The sequence below is a fragment of the Thamnophis sirtalis genome, unplaced genomic scaffold (genome assembly GCF_051295495.1).
Source record: "Thamnophis sirtalis isolate CommonGarterSnake01/CBP01778 unplaced genomic scaffold, rThaSir2_p1.2 scaffold_7, whole genome shotgun sequence".
Lineage (NCBI taxonomy): Eukaryota > Metazoa > Chordata > Lepidosauria > Squamata > Natricidae > Thamnophis > Thamnophis sirtalis.
The window spans coordinates 43,537,016-43,558,604 of record NW_028261387.1 but is presented as its reverse complement, the minus strand read 5'-3'; the positions used below and the strand labels follow the sequence as shown (position 1 = coordinate 43,558,604).

The 21,589-nt window shown below is 36.1% G+C and overlaps 1 protein-coding gene and 1 long non-coding RNA gene across 6 annotated transcripts; one reads left to right on the top strand and one right to left on the bottom strand.

Annotated features, from left to right (window-relative positions):
• Positions 1–737: 737 nt before the first annotated feature.
• LOC106540762 (uncharacterized) lies at positions 738–13,073 on the top strand. 2 transcript variants are annotated; one of them, XR_015697287.1, is made up of 5 exons: positions 738–4,340; positions 4,954–5,013; positions 5,541–10,533; positions 11,523–11,645; positions 12,138–13,073. It is a non-coding gene; the product is annotated as an uncharacterized LOC106540762 (long non-coding RNA). The 2 variants fall into 2 exon arrangements; XR_015697286.1 differs by having other exon boundaries at positions 4,954–10,533.
• On the bottom strand, positions 5,413–21,469 carry SLC16A4 (solute carrier family 16 member 4). 4 transcript variants are annotated; one of them, XM_014056004.2, is made up of 8 exons: positions 20,423–21,469; positions 16,962–17,094; positions 16,358–16,501; positions 14,846–15,007; positions 13,309–13,869; positions 11,520–11,731; positions 10,403–10,496; positions 5,413–5,633 (listed from the first exon to the last, which is right to left on the bottom strand). In XM_014056004.2, the coding sequence occupies exons 1-8, from the start codon at positions 20,681–20,683 to the stop codon at positions 5,509–5,511; spliced, it is 1,692 nt and encodes a 563-aa protein (XP_013911479.2). In that variant the 5' UTR covers positions 20,684–21,469; the 3' UTR covers positions 5,413–5,508. The 4 variants fall into 4 exon arrangements, with proteins under 4 accessions (XP_013911479.2, XP_013911481.1, XP_087575982.1 ...); XM_014056006.2 differs by having other exon boundaries at positions 16,962–17,033; XM_087719856.1 differs by having other exon boundaries at positions 16,962–17,030.
• Between the last annotated feature and the right edge of the window lie 120 nt (positions 21,470–21,589).

The following is a 21,589-nucleotide window of genomic DNA, read 5'->3' as shown; positions in this document are numbered from 1 at the left end:
CATTAAGAGTCCTTTCTTGCTGATGTTTTCAGGAATGTAGGGATTTGCAGTTCTTTGGATTCAATTTACAAAAAAACGGCTTGCATCACATGAGAATGAAAAGCAGCCATGCCTTTTCACTGGATTGTTCAGTCATGGAAAAAGGTGGCTACTTAAAACAACAACTGCAGACTGCTGCTACATTTGTGGCCTCGCATGCTTTGAAATATTTTTTAAAATCAAATCCAAAGCAAACAGCTTCAGAGAATCGTTCATGTACCTCGATCCTAAGCATAGCAAAAGATTGCATCATGAGGAGGAGAGGAAGTTTATAACATTATTTAATAAACATTGACAAAACAAAGTTCTAGGCCACTTTAAAGAATGATACTTCCACTTTGATCTTTTAAGTATAGTAAAGGAATTGTGTGTGCACAGAACTGTAATCACTATCCTAGATATAACTATTGCTCAGTTATGCTTATTTTTTCCCACAAAAATTTTCTTCTTTGTGTTAATGATTTTATATTAGAATGAATCTAACCAACAAGTGATATGTTTGAACACAGCCTCTAGCAAATGGAATCAGAATGATAATGCTGGTTGGAGTAAACTTATGTTTATTGATTTTATTTTATATTCTAAATTTCCATCCTATTTATATTTAAGCAACATATTTACATCAAGCTACTCTGTTTAGAGACAGGCCTCATAATTGGCTGACAATCTGAGAATGATCCTGCATAATCATATGTGTTGAATTTCAACTATATGGTCAGTGGCTGTGTTAGCTTGGGAATTCTAGCCCAATGCATTTGTAAAATAGATACAATTGGTAATGTTTATCCAAATTGCATGGCAGGCACAGATATTTCCTATTATCTATGAGCTGATTTTTATATTAAAACTGATAAGATATAAGTACAATGGATATAAAAAGTCTATATAGATAGACCTCAGCTTGCAACAATTCGTTAAGTTACAGTGGCATTGAAATAGAGACTTATGACCATTTTGCACACTTAGGACTGTTGCAGTATCCCCACAGTCATGTGAACAAAATTCAGACACTTGGCTACTGACTCGTATTTATAACAGTTGTAGTGTTGAGTAACTTCAAAGATAACCTGAGGTTATCTGATCACCTTTTGTGACCTGACAAAGTCAATGGGGAAGCCAGATTAACTTAACAAACATATGACTGACTTAACAAACTGCATTGATTCACAACTGTGGCAAGAAAAGTCATAAAATGGAGCAAAACTCCCTTAACTGTCTTGCTTACCAACAGAAATTTTAGGCTGAATCGTGTTTGTAAGTTGAGGATTATCTGTACACCCCTGTTAAAATGCCAGATTTGTGAGATGTAAAAAAAGAACAGACCAAGATAAATCACTTCAGATTTTTTCCACCTTTAATATAAACTATAAGCTGTTCAATTCAATTGAAAAGCAAATCATTTAGAGGGAAAAATAAAAATAAAGCACCTACAATAAACTGGTTGCATAAGTGTACCTTAGACTAACATTTTTTTGAAGCATCTTTTGAGTTTATGACAGCATTCAGTCTTGGGGTAGGAGCATACCAGCATGGCATATCTGGCCTTGGGAATTTTGCCTACTACTTGCAAAATCAGTCAGATTGCAAGGGCATTTGTGCACAACCCTCTTCAGGTCACCCTAGAGATTTTCAATTGGAGTCAGGTCCAGGCACTGCCTGACCCATTCCAGAACTTGGATTATCTGGGGAAGACATTCTTTTGTTGATTTGGAGATATGCTTTGGGTCCTTGCCGTGCTGAAAGGTGAAATTCCTCTTCATCTTCAGCATTTTAACAGAGGCCTGAAGGTTTTTGTGCCAGAATTGACTGATATTTGGAACTATTCATAATTCTCTCCCCCTTGACTAAAGCCCTTATTCCAGCTGAAGAAAAGCAGCCCCAAAGCATAATGCTGCCACCCCCATGCTTCACTGTGGGCACAAAACAGCACTATTGCAAAACACAGTGTATAAAACAACACTGATGCGTAGTGTTGTTTTTACACCAAACATATTTTTTGGAATTATGGCCAAAAAGTTCAATCTTGATCTCATCAGGACCATAGCATGTTTTCCCCACATGTTTTTCTCAGACTTGATAATAGGTTTTTGTAAATGTAGCCGGGCTTGGATGTTTTTTCTTTGTAAAGAAAAGGCTTCCGTCTTGCAACTCTACCCCAGACATGAAGAATATGGAAGATGGTTGTCACATCTAGTACACCATCAGTATTTTCCAGAAATTCCTGCAGTTCCTTTAATGTTAGGTTAGCAGGAGCTAGGACGAGGACAGGACCTCTCACCCTGTCACATGGAGCTCGGGTCTTGAAATAGGTACCATTTCAGTGGGAAGATAACAGTATTCTGTGATGTTATGCTGGCCACATGACCTTAGAAATGTTTTCCGAGAGCTCTGACTCAATGGCCTTAAAATGAAGATGAGTACTGCCCCCTATAGCCAGCAACGACTAGCAGAGTAAAATCCACAGGCACTCCTTTTTAACCTTTATTGTTGCTATAGGCCTCTTGGCAACCTCTTGGACCAGTTTCCTTGTTGGTTTTTCATCAAGTTTTGGAGGGACATCCAGTTCTTGGTAATGTCACTGCTGTGTCATATTTTCTCTACTTGCTGATGACTGTCATCACTATAGTTCCATGGTATATCCAATGTATGGAAAAAAATTTGTACCCTTCTGACTGATACCTTCCAATGAGATCCATTTGATGCTTTGTAGGCTCTGTACAGACCATGGCTTCTACTATAAGAGGCAACTGAGCAGATATCAAAATAATAACAACAGCAACAATAATGAGATATCACGACCTGGCCATCGAACCTACATGATTATGGGGCACTTGGTATCATGTCCAAAATGTTTACAAAATACATCAATAAATTGCAGCTTCCTGCAATAACACCAGCGGAACTGCAAAAAAAAAAAAAAAAAAAAGCTACTCAGAACATTGTAAATCTTAAGAAGGTACTTGGTTGATATCTAGGATGCTGGCAGCAACCCATATCAACTATCTGCACCAGTCAATAATAGTTGTGATACATTTTTAAATGTTCAGTTGACTTAAGTTTTATGTTTAATGAATAAAGGTTTATAATAATAATCTAACTAAAACAGCTGGACATCCAGTTCTTGGTAATGTCACTGCTGTGTCATATTTTCTCTATTTGCTGATGACTGTCATCACTATAGTTCCATGGTATATCCAATGTATGGAATATATGGGCTTGATCAGAGTCACTTTAATTGATGGCAGGTATGTACTGTCAACCTGTACATGGCTATTTAACATCACTTTGAATGTTATTGGTTACCGTGTTTCCCCGAAAATAAGTCTTATTTTCTTTTGACCCTTGAAATAAGCACTTGGCCTTATTTCCGGGGAAGTCTTATTATTTTTGAGGTGCAGGAGGCGGTGAGTGTGGTCACCTCATGGCTGCTGCTGTGTTGCAATATTTTCAGGGAGGGCTTATTTTCGGGGGAGGGCTTATTTTAGCACATGCACTCAAAAGCCTGGTTGGGCTTATTTTCCGGGGAAGACTTATTTTCGGGGAAACAGTGTAATTCTGAACACAGCCATAGCCTGACTTCTGAAAAGGATGGGCACCCTTATGCAGCCATGTTATTGTAAGTATTTCATTTTTATTTTCTCCCCTAAAAAACTTAAAATTGATTTTCAGATGTTCAGCTTAAAGGTTGTATTAAAAGTGGAAAAAATTCTGAAGTGATTTATCCTGGTCTGATTTTTTTAAAATCTCAAAAACCTGAAATTTTAACCAGGGGAGTGTAGGCGTTTTATATCCACTCTATAACACCCCACCCCCACAAATTTATGTTTCACCTCAATCACATATTAGGAAGTGATATAAATTCACACACATACGTACATGTAACAAACTACAATGATTTTCAGATCTGAACAAATGCAGTCCTATTATATAAACTTTGTAATGTGAGATAAGCACATTCATATAATAATTCAAAGGTTTTATTTTTACTTTTGAGTGAATATTCCTTGTTGGACATAAAACCAATTGAGTTTTCTAATTCTGGTAACTCGATATACCTAACTTTCTCCAGTTCCACACTTTCAAGAAATATTGGAGTACTGCACCCATAGATCTCCTAACATGGGGTCTTGTGGATGTTGGACTGTAAGTCCTACCTGTGTTATTTGAAAATTAAAAGGAACTCATAATCGGACATTTCTGGAGAGCATTGTTTGGAAAAGTTTGGAGTAAGATCAAAGGAGTGAAAATGACTTCTGTTCTCAAACCTTTCTCTTAGGTACACTAAAAACCTCAACGTGCAGGTAATTTTCGACTTACAACTATTTGTTACAACAAAGTTATAGCAGCACTGAAAAAGTGACTTATGACCATTTCTCACATTTATGACAGTTGCAGCATCCCCATGGTCATATGATCAAAATTCAGACACTTGGTAACTGACATATTTATGATGGGCAGTGTCCCAGGGTTATATCATCACTTCTTGTGATTGTCTAACAAGCAGAGTCAATGGGAAAGTCAGATTCACTTAACAGCTATGTTAATAATTTAACAAATTCACTTTACAAGTGTGGCAAGAAAGGCCATAAAATGGGACAAAACTCACTTAACAACTGTCTTGCTTATCAACAGAAATTTTGGGCTCAATTGTGGTTGTAAGGTGAGGACTACCGGTATTAAATATGAAAACTGATGAATTACAAAACTTGCTTCCTTATTTGGTCTGATATTTGGGGGGGGGGATTCTTTTTTGCAAAAATGAGATTTTGTCCTAATTCTCAGAATATAGTTTTATTTGCCCTGTAAAAGAAGGGATGTTTTTTTTTAGTTTGTGTGCTTATTTGTAAATAAAGAGTGATGATACGCTAATATGAATAAACTGATCATTAGCATTTTATCCTGCTATTTCTCCAGGAACTCCAGGCAACTTACATGAAGATAGCTCTTCATTCTATCCCACCATGTTCCTATGAGGTAGGTTGGACTGAGAAAGAGTAACACCATGTGAGTTTCTGCATATAGCTGATGTTATACTTAAACCTGCATCTCCCTTGTTCCTCTATTTTGGGATATTAATCAAGCAGCTGTCAAGATACAAGAAGGGATGTCTAATTTACCTTTTCATTTGCTTTGGGTGATAACTGCAGTAATTTTCAGACTCGAACACACTTTGCTAAATGAAACAATTCAAAGAGGCCATTTTGACCATGAGACTCAGACTCATTGGTAGTTGTAGGAATAAAATTAAAGCATCCATAACAAATAGCTGAGCAGCTTCTATTTGACCACATGCAACAATACAGAAATTATATAGTTACAGCATTACAGTTATAGTTATGCAGAATATTAATATTTTTGAAAGACACATTGTAGTCACTGTCCCATAATTAGTTTATTGTTGAAAATTTATGACTTCTACAAGACCGGCCTTTGGAGAATTGCAGAATCTTATCTGCTTATACAGTGGATTCAACTTTCTTGTCTCCATTTTTGGGCTAAAGGTTCCAAGAATAATGAAATGGATGAAACAAGGAAACATATACCAGTCAAAATGAAGGACCATGCATATGTCTGGGTGTAATCATACAGCCAACCTGTAAGTAAGGAATAACAGGGTTTGGTTATTACATCATTCTCATTTAGTGTAGCTGTCTTTTCATATCATTACTAATGCAACTCTTAAAAACTATGTAGGTACCTCAACAATACTGGCTTTGCATCATTTAATCCAAGTGACAATAAAGATTGTGTTTTATATATTAATCCACCTTAATTGGTTTAAATTGCAGGAGCTGATTTTGTATTCCAAGGTAAATATATTTCATCCCTTTAATATTTCTTCATGGCATGTTTATTAAATAATAATCTGTTTCAGTTTTTCTTTAACCAGTCTGTTAATTTTTCTGCTTGCTCAATCTGTATTTTAGGATCTACTGAATCCCACATTTGAGTACATTGTTCGACAGCAAAGAAGAGATGGAGGCTTTTTACAGTAGTATTGAGCTATGGAGTACTTGAATGGTGCAGAAGATACAGTCTTGTGTTCAGACTAAACATTCTTATACACCCACATATAAGGAGATTTTAGTTTTGGTGAATTTTATGTAATGTATATAGAATGAATCTTGGTAATACTCTTTAATATGATGACTCACAGACTTTTAAGTAATAACAATTTTGAAAATGGGTAAAACACATCTTTTGAAAAAGTATTTACATTCATAGAAGCAATGTATTCTTATCCTATCCCTAACATTTATAGAATGAACTGATCTCTTATTTGGTGAGATCTCACTGGTGTACACATGGTTACTTGGGAATAAATCCCCAGGATCCCATAGCAATTATGTTGCGGAGGATTTTCTTGCTCTGGCAAACTATTAAAATTTACCACCAGAGGGCTTGTTCCCACATTAGAACAGTATGGCTCATATTTAAAGGACTCTGGAGTAGATCGTGTCTGAAAATCTGCTTCTATTGATTCATACTTAGATGGTGCTTCTGTGTATTACATGTATGAATTGAATTACTAGGGGATCATAAGATCCTTGCCAGTCTAGTTCTCTTCATTAAAATAACAGCCATATATGGCCAGTTTGATGGTACTCATGTTGGGGGCGCCTGTGGCAGCCTGAGTGCTCTACCAGTGAAAACGGACTCCTGATTCTCCATTTTCAGCTGTAATGCCCTCCTGCAACACTGCCAGTGAAAACGGAGCTTGGGAGGGCCGCAGATACATTTCTGGTGGTAGAGGCCCTACAGGTCGGTCCTTTGCTGTTTCCAGGGTGGCCCCGTAGGCCAGATCCTGTGGGCCTTGAGTTTGACACCCCTGCCTTAAACTATATATTTTTTTCTAATTTAAATCTGCAGCAGATAACTTGCACTGAATGAACTCAAATGTTAGAAATATGATAGAATATGCACATTTACCATTTACATATGAAATTCTGACCCTATTCTTTTTTTGAAGTCTCAAGTGCCTTAACATGGTGTATATGGAGATGATCATATTTCTGATTATTTCACTTACTCTTTTCTGTTTGTTTCAGGGCTATGAAATAGGTTTTGAAACATATCCTGATTATACCAAATGATGTTACCTACACAATTATTTAAAAACAGTACTTGCCATTTTGTTTTTAGTTATTTTCCTAATAAATCCAGTGTTCATGTTTTACTTCCAGTGCGTATTATAAGGAAATGTTTACCTCAGGTGAAAATTTTTGCAGTTAAGCCTCTACTGTTTTAAGAATATAGGTTTTATTGGGCTCAAAGTATATAACCATGTAGTTTAATTGTTTATTCATTGTTTAAAAGTTCTGCTTTAGGTTTCATATCTTGAATCACTGAATCCACATCCAATGGATACTATTAATCTCAGTTATGTAAATAGGTTGCATGGATACAATTGCAATTTAAAACACATAGAAACTTTACAATGATTGTCTTCTGGAAATGAATCCTGTCTCACCAGTACTTCTCAAAATCCACTTTGACAACTGCACCATACCCAAAGAAAGCAAGACGGGTGTGGTTTTACCATTTTTGTTGCTAGTTGCTAAGGGAAGATTAATAAACAGCTAGATTTAAAAGTTAACACTTCTAAATATTTACTAGACATTCTTCAAGAAGTCTAAATCATGTTGTAGTTATTAATGTGTTAATTTTAAAACCTTACATTTTTTCTATTTGGCACAGCTCTTCAGAGGCAGTCCCTGCCCCATTCCCTAGAATATGCTTTAGGTGTGGGTCCTGTATTAACATCTTTCACAGTGAAGACCGATGCAAAGATTCCAGGTAGAACCTGTGCAATTTCCCTATCCTCTTTCTGCATTTCTATTATAAAGGGATTAAGTTTCTCTGGTTAATTTCCTATTCCTGGTTTAGTTCAATAAACATTTTCTTCCTTTTTTCTCATCGGCTGACATTAGTTTTATCAAAACTTGTATCCTTTCCTTATTTTCCTCATGGATGCTAAATGAAATTTTAACGTTGTTGTTTCCCTTAGATTGTTAAATTGCGTTATTGGCTTTGAGCTTCTGTTAAAATAGCTTTAAATAATCATTTTAATTAATTCCCTCACTACATAGGTCATGTCATTTCAAATGAAATATAAGATCCTAATTAAGCTTTAGAAATTTAAACAAGGATTGTATTTCATCCACATTTGGTGTAAACTGGATAAATGTAACTATTTAGCTTGGGCAATGATGAAAGTAGACAGTGAAACTGTTAGTGTAGCATTGCACCGAAGAAAACATTAGTTTAGAAAATAGGATCTTTTTTCTATTAATATAAAATACTTGTATGAATACGAAAAACACACATTTCTACCTCCACCTATCTGTCTCTCTCTCTCACACACACACACACACAGAGAGAGAGAGAGAGAGAGAGAGAGAGAGAGAGAGAGAGAGAGAGAGAGAGATGTAAACAAGTTGGTCTAGCTGTAGCATTGGTGCTGTAGCATGTTTATTGTTACTATTTATTCATGTTCCACTTATCAACATCTTTCCCAAAGGATATCTAGTCTGAACAATGGATACCTTCATTGCTGCCTTTATAAAAATACCATATTTTTCGGAGTATAAGACGCACCTTTTTTCCCTCAAAAAACAGGCTAAAAATCTGGGTGCATCTTATACACCAAATACAGCATTTTTTGCCTCCTGAAGCCCTGCCCCCTTCACCAAAATAGCCTTGCCTAGCCCTTATGGAGGCTTTCAGAGAGCTCCTGGGGGCTGGGGAGGGCAGAAATGAGCAAAAAAAATGCCTTTTTTGCCCCAGTCCCCAGCAGCACTCTATAAGCCTCCATAAGGCTATGCATGCATTTTTTCCCCCAAAAGGGCCTGTTTTCAAAAAAAAAAACGGGCCATTTTTTGCTCATTTTTGCCCCCCAGGGGCACTCTGCAAGCCTCCCCCCCCCAAGGCTATTCATGCCTTTTTTTAAAAAAAAAATGGGCCTGTTTTCGTGAAAAACAGGCCATTTTTGGGAGGTTTGCAGTGTGCAAAAGCTTTTTTTCCTTTTAGAAAGCTCTTTAACTGATTGATAAGAATTACATTGATCAAGTGCTGTACCAGCAGAAACAAAGCCTTAGGTGCTGCAGATTGTCAGTGATTTCCTACCTACCTACTCTTTCTCTCTCTCCCTACCTCCCTACTGTATTTTTCTCTCTCTCTCTCTCTCTCTCTCTCCCTCTCTCTCCCTCCCTCCCTCCCCCCTATATCTATCTATTCTCTCTCTCTCCCTATCTACTGTATTTCTCTCTCTCTATCCCTTTACCTACCTACTTCACTACTCTCTCCCTACCTACCTACTGTATTTCTCTCTCTTTCTCTCACTCTCTATCCCTCTATCTACCTACCTACTTTTTTTAAAAAAAAATTGCCTCTTCAAAACCTTGGTGTGTCTTATACTCCGGTGCGTCTTATACTCTGAAAAATACAGTAAATGCATTGTCTGTAGTACAACATGAGTGTTTTCCTTTATAATTAAGAATTGACAAATATTTTATATTCAAATTATTATTTCTAGGGCTGTGCAAAGGGTTCAAAAGGTGTGGTTTACAATGTTTGGAGGCACCCCTCTTTCTGTTGTAAAAGCAGCTGCTTTTCCTGAAAATCACAGAATTTCACAGCCTTTTACAATTGAATAATTTTTATTGTTTAAATACCTTAAAGATTGAAAAGTATTATCCTTAACCTACAAACATAGAAGTCAAAATCTATCTATATAGTTTACCTGGACTTTCAACCTTTTTTTCATAATTTCAGTGATGCATCTGTTTGGCTGATAGATATTTAAGATATAGCTTTTGGCTTTGTGTACACCCATACATTTTTTTGAGGAACTAAGCTACTCATTTGGACCTACAAGGAGATAATCTTATAATAGTAGAAAGGGATAATGCTCTGATATCTATTAACAAAAATTTAAAAGAAAATTATAATACAACTTTAGTACAAGACGGGACTGAGGAAGAAATAAGGAAGGTAATGATTTCTTCTCTGTAGTAATTGTGGCTGATACATTCTGCTATTACTCTTTACACAGCACTATTAACATAACCTGGCATTTTATGAACAGAAAGAAATCTCTGCTCTTTACTAGAAATAGATTTAAAGGGTGATGAAGTGAGGAAGAGAGTAGAAAAATATTTAAATATGAAATGTAACACTAAGTATTACATTGCCAAATTGTACACAGGTAGTTTTATTTTCCCTTTGTTTACACTTTTGATAGGATTTTTCCTAAATGTAAATGCATATATGTCACATTATAATTTGTATTTTGAAAGAAAAATACAGTGTGCTGTACGGTTAGAATTATTTTTTCAAGGAAAGAAAATAATAATTATGTTACCTGCTATAGGAGGTCCAACAATAACTCCAAACCCAGCAATGAATGAGGCAACTCCCAAGGCACTGTGAAATCTGGCTGCGCCTACAAGATCTACCTGTTAAAGGAAGCAGTATTTATTATTCAATAGACAGGTAAACAGATTTATCATAGTGCATGGAGAGACAGAGAGATTTGTTGTATTCTAAGCTTGATAAAGGCATGTTTTTATATTACTATAGATACCATTGTTGTAATTTAATAAAATTATAACACAGCTATAACAGAGCAAAACCAAATCATATGAGTTGAGGAACCTTAAAATTTCTTACATTGCCAACATTAAAAGACAAAAAAAGTCTATCCCTTGTTAAACATTCATACACACGCACATTTTAATACTGTATAAGAGTGAACTGTTGGTTTCAGTTTATGAACAGTGTCTTCTAAAGGAGCTAACATTTCAGATTCCTTGGAGGCTGCCAAAGCATCCTGGTGATACTGATAATACAGGTTTCAGTTTTACATAGTACAAAGTATATGTTGAATGCAAATCAAACTCAAAAGACAATATCTCAAAAATTTTAAAATAGCCACTAAAAATCAACAAAATTTTAAAATATTAATTCCTGTTAGCCCAACTATTCCAAAACAACTTCCTCTCTGCAAATTTCAGATTTGAACTATATCACAATGTCAATGTGTTATGTGATTTGGGATCATGTCCTAGCTGTTTGTCTATTAATAGCCAAATATGCCTAGCAGCTTTCAAAGCAGGAAATGAAGTCCCTTACACCTGACTACATTTCGGAGGTGTTATGTCTTTGCTTTTTTTAAAAAAAAGTATAATGCCTCATTCCACAAAAGTTTCCACTTCCACTGGGAAGTGAAATGTTTTCAAGGGTAAAAAAACCCAAGAAAGTACAGATCAGTAAAACTCATAATAAATTAGGATCAGTAAAAAGCATTTTCAGTGTTTCAGTGCAATTCTTTCTCTGCCTCTTAAATTCATGTTTCTTACTGGACCTGAAACATGCAATTCTCCAGTTCTCTAGCATTGACTGAATTGAAGCAAATTTCATCATTTGGAAAGTGCTACTGTTCTAATATTTTAATTGTTCAATTACTTTTTTCCACTTACCAGCACAGGAAACAGCAGTGCAAGATATCCACCACTGAAAATGGCAAAAGTTACAGAGTAACTCATAAGTAATGGGAAGGTGGTAGCCAGAGGACACAGCAAATTAGTGAGCCCACAAAGAATGAGGTATGTTTTATGGTAATGATATGTCTTAGTCCAGTTTTGATTAGCAATCCAGCCAGAGACCAGTAAACTGACTGTCTCTACTAACCCTAAAAGAAAACAGAATAAAAATACATAATGATTTCTAAAACAGAATTCTTTGGGTCAATAAGGTTCAAAAAGAAGGAACTGTCACTTTATAAATTTCTAAAATTTATTTAGCACCAGTGGACATAAATATACCTAGCAATAATATCTAGATCCTAGTATCAGATTTTGTGTCCCCTCTATTTTTTTTAATTTTAATTAAAATATTAATAAACAGAAAAATTATGCTGCAAAACACTGTGAGGTGTTTATGGTAAATATTTATAAAGTGGTTTATAAACTGTCATTCCAAGTCTGAGGGTAACCAGATTGTTCTAATTCACATGAAGCAAAAATAAACTGCAAAATGGGAAAAATAGAAACAATCACTCTGGCAATTTAAAATATCCTTTTCTATACTACTTATAGACTTGCTGGTAGATGCTCACACTGGATGGCTGTGGCCTCGTTTGTCATGTTTCTTATTTGAGTGGTAAGTCTTCGATGCATTTATATTTTCAGTTCTATCGTTATCAAGATTCAACACCAAATTCCTGGTGACCCTAATTCCCCCATGTCTCAAAAATTGTCCAGTATGTTGTATGGAAAATTCCTGGATGCTATAGTAAAGCATCTTTTCACCATTGGAAGACTCTTTTTCCCTCACTTTCTTTTTTTTCTTCAGCTCCACCTTCAATTGACTGATGCCCAGTATATTTAATTATATGACTGTTGAATACTACATTTTTTGCTTTATTTTTGTTAGGCATATGGAGCTGAAGTTTTGTTTCTATCTGATACATTCATATCTGAGAATTCTAAACATTTCTTCTATGATTAAACTCTACACTTATTCACAAGCTCTGGTCAGTAATTTTATGGCAAAATGCTTTGTTAAATGAAATTGGAGTTTATAATCTGGAGTAATTTACCCTTAACTTTCTCCATCCCCCAAATTGCCCATTGGTAAGCTCTCTTGCTACATAAGGAGCTTGATTTTGCCTCAAGAGAATCCATTATCCAGTTTAAGGTGGATTTCCCTCTGATACCTCAGTTTCTTAACCCCTATTCTGCATCAGTGTTTTCAAGCAAAATTTAAAGGGTTGGTTTAAATTGAAAATAAATAACAAAATCATTTTAACTATTGGTTTATCTCTTAAGAAAAATATGTAATAAAGATGGAAGCAGTTTTGTACTGAGATGATTTTTTTAATGCTAATAAAATTTAAGAACATATTTTGTTGTTATTAAGATGGCTTTCCAAAACTACATAATTATAGAAGCATGCCTTTGAATAAAACGTCTTAATAGTTACAGCATAACCACATTTCATAAAGCTATATATTAAATATTTTTTTCCCAGTGTCATATTGTAATTTATTCTTCACTTCAGTATTCGTCTAATAATGGAGTTCAAATTTTGAATTTGAATCAATACACATTCCTTGATTTCTTTTGAGTTGACTTTTAAACCCTAAACAATTATACATTTTGATGTGCTTCATATGTAATTAGTGATTACATAATTATCATGATTTGCATTGATAGGTAATGGTGACATTTTACAAGAAACATTTTAAAAGTTCAAGATTTTTCTTACCAGCTACTAATATGATGTAAGCAGTATCCATTGGGTCAATACCCAATGTTTTGGCTCTGGCTGCAAGGTGGAAAGTTGGGATAAAATAGGCAAGCTGACTGAAGAGAAAAGACCAAGTGAAAATAAAGAAGAAGGGATTCTTTAGGTGACAAACAACAAGATGGCATTGCTTCTGGATAAAAGGCTGCACCCTAGATTTTCCTTCCTCATTTGATTGGATGCAACTTTGATCACCAGTTTGGTTATCATTCTTGTAGGCGTCCACACAACTGTTTTTCTGTGACGTTTCAGAAAACTTGTAGTTAATTGGGGCTAAATTATGAGACTGTTGTAGGTTGTCTGATTTAGCACATTCTTGATTGGGAGGATCCAGAATGTTCAATTCTCTGGTGCAGATTTTATCTACACTGCCTCTGGAAATCTCTGGAAACATAATTATTGTAACTATTTGGCCTTCACTTTTAGGATCTATGTCTCTAGTCTTTTTCTTATAAACTGGCCGTAGTAGCAGGCTAGAAGGTATAAGGTTCAACATGATGCCGCCATATATCAATAAGAACCCTGAATGGGAAAAGATATTTTTAAAAAATCATTAAAAAAATCATTACAGTCACAGAACTAACTAGCATATGGATAAATATTTCTTTTCAGGGTTATTTATTTTGATAATTTTCAAGCAGTATCCAACAATTTCCGTATTCTCTATGCTGTATGGAATCTACTTTAAGCACTGCCTGAAATTATGTCAAAGTTTTTATTCTCGTTAAAAGAAAAAGATAAAAATGAACGCCATTAGTAGTAGATATGGTAAATATCACTTTAAGTGAATAACAATATTAATAATAATGCATTTGACAATAGCAATAGCAATAGCAATAGCAGTGGACTTATATACCGCTTCATAGGCCTTTCAGGCCTCTCTAAGCGGTTTACAGAGAGTCAGCATATTGCCCCCAACAATCTGGGTCCTCATTTTACCCACCTCGGAAGGATGGAAGGCTGAGTCAACCCTGAGCCGGTGAGATTTGAACCGCTGACCTGCTGATCTAGCAGTAGCCTGCAGTGCTGCATTTTAACCACTGCGCCACCTTGGCTCTTGGACAATCCTCAGAGATTGCCCATCTTTCCGAGATGTCACCCCCCCCCCCCCCCAAATACTGATGAACACCTTAGGCCAGAATTAATTTTTATATTTATACTAAGTGAAATTTAAAAGAAAAAAAGTTTTCTAGCTATTTAAAATGAACCTCTGTTTTAATCTCTAAAATGTTATTTTGACAGTATTTGTTTCCCATGTGTCTCACAAATTGTCCTGTGAGAAAATTAGAGCAATTAAAATAGAAAATCTAAAGCACAATGTATCTTTCCTTTTGTATCAAAAGGATACAAAGCAGATTTCTCATTTATCTCACTCAGGAAACTGAATGACTGAAAGAGAATGAGGAATCAGTTATTATTTGACTGCAATACTAAGTTTAACATCAACTTACTTTCACATATTAACAGTGTGAAGATATAAGAAATGAGGATGACTAACCTTGCCAACCGTACATTTCTATCAGGAATTGGACAAGGGGTGTTAGCACAACACTCAGCCCCATTCCCGAGCGACCAATTGCATTGGCTAGAGCCAGGTATCTCCTGAAATACTTAACTACCATGACAGCAGCTATCTGATATAGCAGACAAAAACCCAGCCCTAAAGAAAGAAAACATCATGAGCAGAAGCAGCATCTTCTGTAGGAATGTGTTTTTATTTCATTTCGTTAAAACAGCCTTTCATGAGAACATATAATGAATCGCACAAATACACAGTGTTTAACTCTGAAGCTATTGCATTTTAGTCTTTACTTTTCCCCCCATAACAAGATAAATAATTACTTCCAACATACTGTTGGAAACAAAAGGAAAAAAAGATTGGATTGTTGACTGCTAACGTTGCATTCTAGAATTTCCATACTAATAGTCACAGACTAATCTCTAGTCTGAGGTTTGGTATATTTATTTTGAATGCAGTAATTCTTAATTTGAAATGATGTCACTTAACAAAAGAGTAACTCAGTTGCTAACATAGTACACATTTAGGGACCATAATTCTGTGATATGATACTATGTCAAAGGCTTAATCTTCTCCAGAATAAAATACATACAACAGACATGGAAACCTTAAAACCCTGGATAATCATTGCCTTATCAGAATCAGCATCATGCCATCATACTATATAATATTGCAGTGTTATATGTAAATATCTGAACAACTTCTTAATGTGAAGTGATATAAAAGTAAGAATATATTTCTCACAATAGTGATATAACAAAAGCTTTTGTAATATTTTATCTTTGTATCTGTCTCCAATACAAGCATTCAATTTAATCAAGAACTTTTAAAGTTTTAAGGACAATGTAAAGAAGTACGATTGAGTACTCTCTGGCCTTGCCTCAGGTAAGCAATTATTCATGCTCCTCAAAAGATGATGTAGGAGGGAACAAATTAAATGCCATGGTTTTAAGTATTCCCTAATTACTTAAGGACAGAACATCAATTTAAAATAGTCAGTTATAGTAGGATTCCATTTAACAGCCTCAATTTAGCTGCGTGGATTTTATGCACTTTTGGGGGGGGATCCTGTTGTCCAAAATTCAGGCAGAAACAACATTAAAGATGATGTGAATAACTAAGACAGCCGGCTAAAAGCAGCATCTGACATTGGTTCCTTTTTCTGCCTTTCCTGAAGTACAAAGCCAACTGTATTTTTGGGCTGGAAATATCTCATTCACCATTTAATGGATTCCTCTTCCCTCTGAACTGTCCACTATATTGAGGGGTTATTTTTCTGTATTGCATTGAGCTTGTTTCCTTTTCTGTTTCACAGCACTGCCACTCCAAACTGATTACAGATCTCTTTGGTAGGGAATAGCTTTGTGAAAATGCCCAGAAAATCCAACCTTGGACAATGAGTAGGTGATACAAATTATCTTCATGTATAATTTCAATTTCTGGAAAGTTTCTGGAGGGGCTTATTAAATATACTTGATATGGTACGCTTACCTGTTAGGAGTCCCATAGAGACCCAAAGAAAAGGAATGCTTGTGGCCAGTGTGCTAACAAGAAAACCAGCACCAACCAGCAGAGCCCCTAACAAGGAAGTTTTCCGTTCTCCTAGCATTTCACACACTGTAGTTACCAGAGGTGCTGGAAAAGAGCAGATGGAAATTGGCATTAATGACAGCTTGAGAAATAGATACCACTTCTGGGACAGAAAACACTGAGGTGAAAATATTTAAGCTTTAAGGAACTACCAAACTACCTATTTTTGTTCATTAAACTTACAATGGTTTTTATAAAGACTTTGATTTATGAAAAGTACACATGAAAACTCTAATGTGTGAGCTATGGTCAGTAAACAAGATTGGCGAATGACTAAAAGTTGGGAAAATAGTTTTAACTCACAGAGATATAGGTAGGGATTTGGGGGTTAGGCTTTGCAAGCATATTTGGCATTCTGAGTAAGAGTACACTGACACTTCCCCCAGCTCTAGGGGAAGACTTCGCAAATTGGACACTGATCATGAACTGACCTTACACTAACATAATCTCAGCACAGTCCAGTGAAATGCATTTAAGCATGCACTTAAACCAATATTATACCAACCTGCTAGGAATCGAAGTGAGGACATAATGGAACCAATCCAGCTGACATGTTCAGAAGAGCCACCAATGTCTTCTTGAAAAGCCACAAAGAAAATGGCAAAGTTTTTCAGTGTTCCAATCACAAATACATTTACCTACAAAAATCATCCGTATCACATTAATTGAAATGCAAAATGGAGTATTAATTGACACTCTATTGTGAAACTCTGCAGTGTTATCTTTCAATGATCAGAGGATGAAACTAGGTATCACACTGACAGACCCAGCAGAGCCCAAAAGACCAGCTAGTATCTGATCTGAGAAGAAAAAAAATTAAGAGGAATGAGTGACCTTTGCTGAAAGCTTGTATTTAATGAATATTTTGAAACCTGTCATATGAGTGCTAAAATAATGATACAAAGTATTTTTAAAGCATAAATGTTATGTTTTGGACTTCTTTGGCTGAGCTATGACCTGTCGGTCTAAATAACATCACAGCATTTTGAGATGGTGAATAGAAGAAGGGAGGAAACGGCAAAGTTTTCATACAAAACTGATAAAGATCAGGCTGAGTAGTCCTGGGTTGGCCAAGAACACCAGAAAAGATGAATTCAGATATAATGAGAAATCAAAGCTATGTTTTGAACAATGGAATGCCCTCAGAATTTAAGCTAAAAAGGAAAAATATATCTGGAAGAAACTGGCTACACATTATAAACGTTAACTATAAGAAGTCCTTGGTTAACAACTGTTTGCATTTGTGATGCTGATAAAAAAGTAACTTTGAACCAATCCTCACATTTACAATCTTCCCAAGTGTGTAAAACCAAAGGAAATGCGAAGTAGATCATAAGCATAGTATCAGTTTCACCTAGCGACCAAGTAGGCTGTCTCAACTGCCACTAAACGAGGACTGCCTGTTTGAACAATTCCTGCTTTATGCCAGGGCTCTGTTGGAGAAACGGTTATATAGACTAGTTTTTGCACACATGAAATCATTGCACAACTGTATGGAAAATGGTACATAGTTTTGGTCTCCATTGGCATTGCACAAATAGTTGTGTAAGTCAGGCATTCCCTGAAGTTTTGTTTTAAACTCATTAAAAATCATTTTCATTTCTGAAATGTTTCTTGCTTTCTGTCCTTTCTACACACATTCTGATTTCTAAAATATCTTTGCATCCATATATTCCCACCTTTTGTTTCATATCCAGTTAATATCTTTCAAAAGCAATATATCAGTGTTTACAACTCTCTAAGCGGTTTACAAAGTCAGCATATTGTTCTCAATTCATAAGAATCAAGCTTATTCAAAATTCTTTGGTGAGGGTTTTTTGTTCAGAAGCTGTTTGAAAGTTAAGTAACAATGTCAACTGTACCACTTCTGTCTATATCCTGTCTACACAGATTCAAATAATGCCCTCTCTCCTGTGCCTCAGTTTCTCTTTCCAGGCATGGCAGACAGCAAATGAGATGGGATGAGTGTTTAAGTTTGCTATGGAATTGACCCAGGGCCAGTGTTGCTGTGGGCCCACAATAGGACAAAACGTTTTCAGTCCCATTTCTAAACAGAGAAAGGGATGTGGCTTAGGTACTGGGCTGACAGTGGCAGGGCTGGGCCCTAGGCATCCTATTGGTCACCGTAGGATAAGGTTGGCCATTAGAAAATATCCTGAGAAACATAATTGTGATGGAAGAAAGAACTGTGATGAGGTTTTTTTGGCTTCCACTTTACAATAAAATCAACCTCCAACTCAACTAACCCATCAAACTTATACAGCCTGGGGCTAGACTTTTCTTGGCATTGTCTAGCAGTTGTGTGCTTCTAACAAAATTCTAAACAGCAACATTTCCCTTGCTGCAAAAACCCACATTACAGTGACACAGAATGCAGATTGTGAATTGGCCGTTTCTATTCTTTTAGAAACTATTCAGAGTTAAATAGAACTATTTTATTTTTACATTTGGATAAGCTTCTTAATCAATCCTTTGTATCAAGAATGCTATTGGGTGGCGGGGGGGAGTGCTCTAATACCCTTCTCCCTTTGCATTCAGTTCTTCATATATTTCTGCCCTTCCCCACACTTTTCTCTCTCTGACTTACACAGCTTTCTGCTTTTCTCCTGTTTCTCTGATACACCACACAAAATATTTGGGCTTTTTGACAAAGCCCATGGGCAGCCCTCAATGTTGGGGATCCCAGTATCCTTTTGAATCCCCTGTGAAAGCTTGGAATTGGCATTCCAATCGGATACTTCTACTTTGCAACCGGATAAATCTGGTTGGTAGTGACAATGGGGGAATGGATGTGCCACAGATCACAGACACAAAGGTATCCTCTCCCCTGTTCTGTTTACATCTACGTAAAGTGTCTGGAAAAGATCATTACTTAGTTCAAAGTGAGAGATGAGATATTAGGTATGTTGATAATACCTAATTGTATATCTCCTCCTTTGGCCAATGGGTGATGTCCTGAGTCAGTGCTTGAGGCAGGGTGAGCCTCAAGCAAAGGGTAAGTGGCTGTTCCCTCAGAAGCCTAGTGATGTCAAGATTATACCATCTTTGATTGTTGAAGTTGTGCTCCTTCAGAGAAAACAGGCTCATAATATTAGGGTTCTCCTGGTTTAGAGTTCCTGGTAAAATAGTAGATGGCAACCATGACTTGGAGGGGATTTGCTCAGCTCTGATTAAACTGTTAATTGTAGCCCTACCTGGAAGAGTACCCTGAGGACACTGAGCTCACACTCTTGTCATCTCTTGTTTGCTGTAATTCATGCTATATGGCACTGTACTATTTCCCTTTCTGTAGAGAACTGACACGCAACCAAAAGCAAACTTGCGTCACAGCTAGCCAGATGTTAATTTTTGGCAGTAGGAATAGAAAGCCACCAGTTTTCCAGATGTTACTTTCAGCATGATCTGGAGAGGGATATGTGATTGGTATATCACATTCATCACCATAAATCAATTGTAACTTCTATACAGACCATACTTACTACGTTCTTCAGAGTAGCACAAATTGCTCGTTACCAGAGACAGCAGGAGTCTCATGGATTCATATATGCCATCTATTTGCCAAAATTTACTCAACCATGGTTTGTTGCATAAGCCAAAATGTCTGGCTAAATGCTAAAACCAAACAAAATTATAACTAAGCACAGCACATGATTTCAGCTAATAGTTATCCAATTAAATTCATAGTACTTACTCTAAAGAAACTAGCTCTAGAAAGATGCTAGTGTATGGATCTTGTACAATTTGTATTCTTTGATGTTTTCCATTCTGTTAAATCTGCAAATGTTTGATAAGTTTTTACCAAAGGGGCAACAATTCTTACTCATTCCTTAAGTTCTTTATATAGTTTCAAACACACAAACACACACACACAAATAAAATCAAGCGCCTTTTGTATTTGTCATGACTTTTAAGCAACACCAAACCATGCACTACATAGTACCGGTAACTTAGCTGCTGCTTACTTACAAGAAAAAAGTTGAGAACAATCAGCCAGCCCCATCCTCCATCAGGAACTGCTGTGCTTTCGGGACCTTTGCTGTTTTTATTACTTTCAATGGATTCTCCATCCTTTTCTGAACTCCAGGCAGTTGCTGCCATTGGCGTTATAAGAAATGTAATAACCAAGGCAGTCTGCCTCTCAAAATGTGTCAGCACAATTGCTTTAATAGGTATGTGCTGCAGGCTTCCAGTGTAATCATTAACCAAATGTTTTAAAGGATGAAACATATAACTGAGGTGGAACTTTAATTGCTATCTTTAGTTTTTCCTCCTTTCTGTTAGCAAAGATTGGTGCTACTGTAGCTTGATGGCCCCGCCAATGCTTTTAAGTAAACAAAGATAGGCCTTTAAAGTAGGCTTGCGAGGCATTAAAAAAGTTGCTTTATAGTCTCTGGATTTTTTAAACGAAACTTTTCAACAAGCAGACCAGAATCAGATGAAAATAGCCCAAAGCTGTTACTTTTGTGGTTTGTTAATATTTGCAAGACCTGTTGCTGCTTCCTCTTTATTTGCTCTCTTCTCCTTTTTTCCGGGCATACAGTTCAGTTCAGTTCAGTTCACCAGAGCACCTGTAACCGTTTTGATCAGCAGGGGACAGATCACCTCTTCATCTTCTCCAGTGTAATATTTTCCCCTAGCAACAATGTAATTGAAGTGAAGATTTTTCTATTTATTAAAAAACCCTAGTTTGATCCATCTTTTTAAACAAACAATTATGGATTGTTTAACTTCCTAGCAAGTTTTCACATTAAACATATTGAATGGAACTGCTTTAAAAATTAACTTTGTTGTGCAAATATTCAAATGTTACTAATGAGCTTATATTTGTTACAAGATGGACAGGACACCCTAATAGATTTCTTTGTTAAGAGTTCTGACCCATCAAAGGGTTTCAATGGAGCTACACGTTATTTGTATTCATTTTTGTTGTTGTTAAACATACAAATCTATCTGACCAAAGTATAGTGGGTAAAACAATTTTATAGATCACAACTGAAACAAAAATATGGTTGTAATTCCAGCAATTTAAATCAGTTTCCCCTTTTCAATTAGGCCCTGCCCTTTTAATTCAGCTTTAAAAAGAAGTATGTTTCAGACTGAATGCCAATTGGTTAGACTGGAAAAATTACTTGC